This window comes from Corylus avellana, chromosome ca1 (assembly GCF_901000735.1).
Source record: "Corylus avellana chromosome ca1, CavTom2PMs-1.0".
NCBI classification, from domain to species: Eukaryota; Viridiplantae; Streptophyta; class Magnoliopsida; order Fagales; family Betulaceae; genus Corylus; species Corylus avellana.
In genome coordinates this window covers 12,392,345-12,397,296 of record NC_081541.1, presented here as the reverse complement: position 1 = coordinate 12,397,296, position 4,952 = coordinate 12,392,345, and the positions used below count along the sequence as shown (strand labels likewise).

At 32.8% G+C, this 4,952-nt stretch overlaps 1 protein-coding gene across 1 annotated transcript; it reads right to left on the bottom strand.

Moving 5' to 3' along the window:
* Positions 1-1,406: 1,406 nt before the first annotated feature.
* Positions 1,407-2,144, bottom strand: LOC132191876 (major pollen allergen Bet v 1-M/N-like). Its single transcript, XM_059606999.1, has 2 exons — positions 1,869-2,144; positions 1,407-1,787 (listed from the first exon to the last, which is right to left on the bottom strand). The coding sequence occupies exons 1-2, from the start codon at positions 2,050-2,052 to the stop codon at positions 1,489-1,491; spliced, it is 483 nt and encodes a 160-aa protein (XP_059462982.1). The 5' UTR covers positions 2,053-2,144; the 3' UTR covers positions 1,407-1,488.
* Positions 2,145-4,952: the final 2,808 nt, after the last annotated feature.

Genomic DNA, 4,952 nt, shown 5'->3' with positions numbered 1-4,952 from the left:
TTTTTGGATTTTTTTTTTTAATTTTTTTTATTTTGTCGAAAGGCTTTGCTAGTTGACACAATTTTGCAATGTACGCGGACTAAAAATTGATTTTGATTTTAATGATGGCTGTCGCTAGCCAACAAATTTAAATTAGAATACTCTCTATTTCATTTGAGAAAAAAACTAAAAACAAAAATCTGCTACTATAACTAACTGGATATTATTCAGTTCATTTGAGCGGGAGAGGATCATGTTCCAGCAAATTTGCAGCCTTCATTAATTTATTATCATTAATTCATCAATTTGCAGCCTTTAAAGGCCAATAAACCTTCTCTTCTCTTCGTTCAACGGCAGCCTTCATTATTTCATTATACCGTTCTCTTCTTCTATGCTTTCACAAACTTTGAAACTTATATTTCATGGCGCATATAAAGAAGATCTCTACAAGATATTATTTTTTTTTTAAGAAAAAACTGATCTCATTCAAAAGATTAACAGAGCTGGAGCTCTACATAACAAGAGTTAAGCGCTCTAAATTGACTAAATCAAAAATACAATTAGGCGTTTCCTCAAGCCAAACTTCGTCAGAAAAACTTTTTGCTGCCTCCTTTGCTAGTGTGTGTGCCACCATATTTGATGCTCTTTTAACATGGCACACCTCCCAGCTCTACAAGATATTATTAGGAGCCAATGAGCCACAAAAATGACAATAATTAAAATATAGTCCCTACCGTCAATATATAAAATGATTTTAGAGTGGCTAATTAAATCTATATCAAGTTGCAAAGAAATTAAAGAGTTATTGATGGAACGCCATCAAATAATAGGGATTGTTGACGCATTGTACACTTATTTGAATGACTTTAACCAACGCCGAAGAGCCAAATTGACCTGGCCTCTTTTTAAGTTTGATAAATTAGGTGTAAACAATGATCATGACGTTATAAGTCAAACAATAATTTTTGGCCCAGATCTTTGGCTTGCATAAAATACCACTTTGATGGTGCCATTTCTTGGTCTATTGACCAAGATCCAGAGGACCGGGCCAATTTTTGGCCCATTTCTTATTTGTTTGTATTTTCTGCATTGTATTGCTGTTTTGGGTTTGTTGTTGGGGAGCTCAACTGTTTTTCGGTTTTTTGAGTCTTGTACCCTATCCTTATTTGCTTAAAAAAATTTAAAAAAAAAAAAAAAGTCAAACAATAATCAATTTATCCATTTTTAATGTTTCAAGATAATAATATATATTGGTACCTCTCTGTCACTATAGTTGATTTAATTGGTTGACTTCAAAAAGCTATATTTGAAGGTCATGATATCTGTGATCAATATAGCTTATTGCAAATCGATCGGTGACTGATTTTGATTTTTTCCTATGTATATATGCAAAAGTAAAAGAACATCTCAATTAAGCAAGAAGATGATGATCACAATTCACAACCGCAAATCCTTTATTAGCAAGCCGAAATTAAAGACAAAATGAAAGCCAAAAGACAATTAAGGTTTTTAGTTGTATTCAGCAGAGTGTGCCAAGAGGTAGGCCTCAACCGCCCTGAAAAGACCCTCAACCTTTTCTTTGCCACCCTTAATATGCTCTGCATCCACCTCATGGTCACCTTTGGTGTGGTACTTGTTGGAGATCTTCAAGATGGATCCTCCATCAGGGGCTGCCACAATCTTTATCTCGTTACAGATCTTCTCCACTTTGTCTCCCACGGGACCACCCTCGATGACGGTGTAGCTGTATTTGAAGTTTGTGTGGTCAACCTCTTCAACCCTCTCCTTCACGTACTTGAAAGGACTGCCTGTAGGATATAGAAAATAGCACAAGTAAGTTATATGAATTATGCGTTGGAGAATATAGGATAGAAAGTAATTAAATTAACCTTCGGAAAAGGTGATCTTCTTGATTGTTCCTGGCCCTCCATTTCCTTCAACGTTTTCAACACTGCTAACAGCTTGAGGTGCAACCTTTGGGATGAGGTTATTGCCATCAAGGATAAAGGCCTTAGACAGCCTAGCTGCTGGAATAACGGAGGTGGTCTCAGCCTCGTAATTGAAAACACCCATGATGATGATGATGATGATGATGATCTATGGAAATGGAAGAATATGAAGAGGAGTACGTAGTAGAGGTTGGAGCTTGGTATTTATATATAAAACTGAACCTGAAAGTTACCTTTAATTTGTTGACCAACAGCAGTATAATTTGGTGGAGACGGCCAAGAAAAAAATTAAAGGAACTTGTCCCTTTACTACTACGAAGATGCCTCGTATATATCCTGTGTTCAAGTTTTGTCGCCATTGCAAAAATAAATCCTTAAGAGGGCGGGCCACCCCCAAGTACTTCTGTAGGTGGTTGGCAGGCCACCCTTCTTCCAATTAATTTCATCTCCCATCTTCTTTCTTTCTTTCGTGTATATATATATATATATTATCCTCAAACTACCCAATGATTGAGAATATTCCCCTCTAAACTACCAATTATAAGATCAATATATTTTTTAAACTATAAAAAAAAAATATCAATATCCCCCTAGAAGGCCGGCAAAAAGAAAAAAATTACCCTAAAAGAAAAAAATTTCGTTTAAGATCAATATATACTTACAAAAATTGATTATTATTATTTAAAAAAAAAAAAAAAAAAAAGAAAGAAAAAGGCATAGATAAAGTCCATATACTCTCCGAAAACTACTACTCAATTGAGAGTGTCTCCCAAACTATCAATTGTGATAATGTCCTCCAAAACAACCAAAGCATCAGTGTCCCCCTCAAAGCTAGCAAAAACGTAAAAAGTACCCCTATAAATTCAAAAAAAAAAAAATAATTAATTTGTTTTTTTTAAAATAGAAAATTTTAATTTTTTTAAAAGATTTTTTTAAACAAAAATTTTTATTTTTTTAGACGAAAATTTTTATTTTATTTTTTTAAAACGAAAATTTTCATTTAAAAAAATTATAAAATAAAAATAAAAACCAACATTTTAGATTTTTATTAAAAAAAAAAAATCTAAAATTTTTAATTTATTTTGTTTTAAATTTTATTAACAGAAGTTCTGCGCTGGTTATTGGGAATTTGGGGGTGGATATTAACAATGTTTTGATAGTTTGGGGAGACATTGTCATAATTGAAAGTTTGAGAGAGACACTGTCAATTAGATGATAATTTGATGGGGGTATGTGGACTTTCCAAAAACAAAATTAAAAAAAAAAAACAAAAAAACAAAAACAAGAGTGTCGAACCACCTCCAAATGGCTAGGGGTGGTTCAGACACTCCCTTCGGCCATATCTGCGGGTGGCCTATCCACCGCATGGTCATTAGGAGTACTTGGCCGGGCCGTGTGACACACTAACATAGGGGTGGCTCACGGACCTTCCCTCCCCCACTCCCAACTAGATCTAGGGGTGGGTTGGCACGCGAGCCACCTTTTTTAAAAGAAAAATTAATTTATAATTTTTTTTTTAAGTTTTAATTTATACATTTATATTTTTTGTTTTATTTTTTTATTTGGGGGTATTTTCGTCTATTAATGAGATTTAACATCTAAAAAAGAATATTACATCCAATTTAACGAGGTTGAGTGACGGAAATAAGTTTTTGGTAAGTAAATGATAGTTTGATGTGGTCGGGTGGTGAACGTGGTAGTTCATTGGGGGGAAGGTAATTACACCTTCTTTTTTTTTTTCTTTTTTCTTTTATCTTCTTTTTTTTTTTTTAATCCAAAAGTGAGGAGTGGCCCAACCACCCCTATTTGGCCAGCTCAGCAGCTCCCTTGATTTTTCATTGTGTAATAAATAATACAAAAGTCATCAAAGTAGTAGATAATACTAGCAGTCAAATTCCGTTAAAACATTTGACAGTTTATGTTAGTATGTCACGTTAGCACCAATAAAATGATGACACATGTCACTCTCAATAAAAAATTATATTAATATATAAAACTAACAAATTAATTTAAAAAATAAAATAAAATAAATAGCGTCAACCACCCCTGGCAAAGGGGAGTGGCTAGCTAGGCACCCCAGAATTTTTCCCATGCAATCCATATATATTTTTTATTTTCTCCTGATATACAATACACAATACAATATTGTATTGCGTATTTTCTCCATAAATATTGGATTAATCCATAAATATTTTCTCCATTCATCAATCTTATACAATCTTATACATATATATCTCACAATACATATCAAATCCATATATACAATTTCATATCTCATAAGACATCTAAACCCAAAATGATGATATCATAAACACAAAGTGTACGTACCACATCTTAAAGAGTTAACAAAAATTGTACCATACATATGAAATAAAATATCCAAAACGATATCATAAACACAAAGTGTACCACCTTTTAAAAGGGTTCACAAAAATTGTATATTGCATATGAAATAAAATATATCAAAGAGTTCGCTTAGCATTTGGCATCAAATACGTACCCAACCTAACAGATCAAGTATACGTACGTCACTTAACGATTACCTACAAATGATAAAACCAGAAAAAAAAAAAAAATTAAATTAAATTACAAACCTATATTTAACTATTTTGAAAGTGCAAACCTATATATAATTAGATTATATTACAAGTGACTAAGATATGAAGATCTACACATACTTTGTGATAATCCACAATGGTCGCCTTCTGCATCAGCTGCATGCTCATCTTCATTTGTTAATTCATTCTCACCTATATATAAATAGATGCAAATGTATATTATGCAATCATATATATGTTCTTAAGTAACATTTTTAATCAAGAAAATGTAAATATAACTAATATAATGTAATTAAGGTTAATTAATTACCCGGTCGATTACCAACTGATGATCTTGCTTTCGCAACACCGGGACACTCGGTGTCATGTGGAGGACACATGTTTATGTTGCTCGTTCTTTGGCTCGTAAAATAATTTTCCATAAATTTCTGGACGTCGACATAGGCAGATGTTAACATGGCAATCT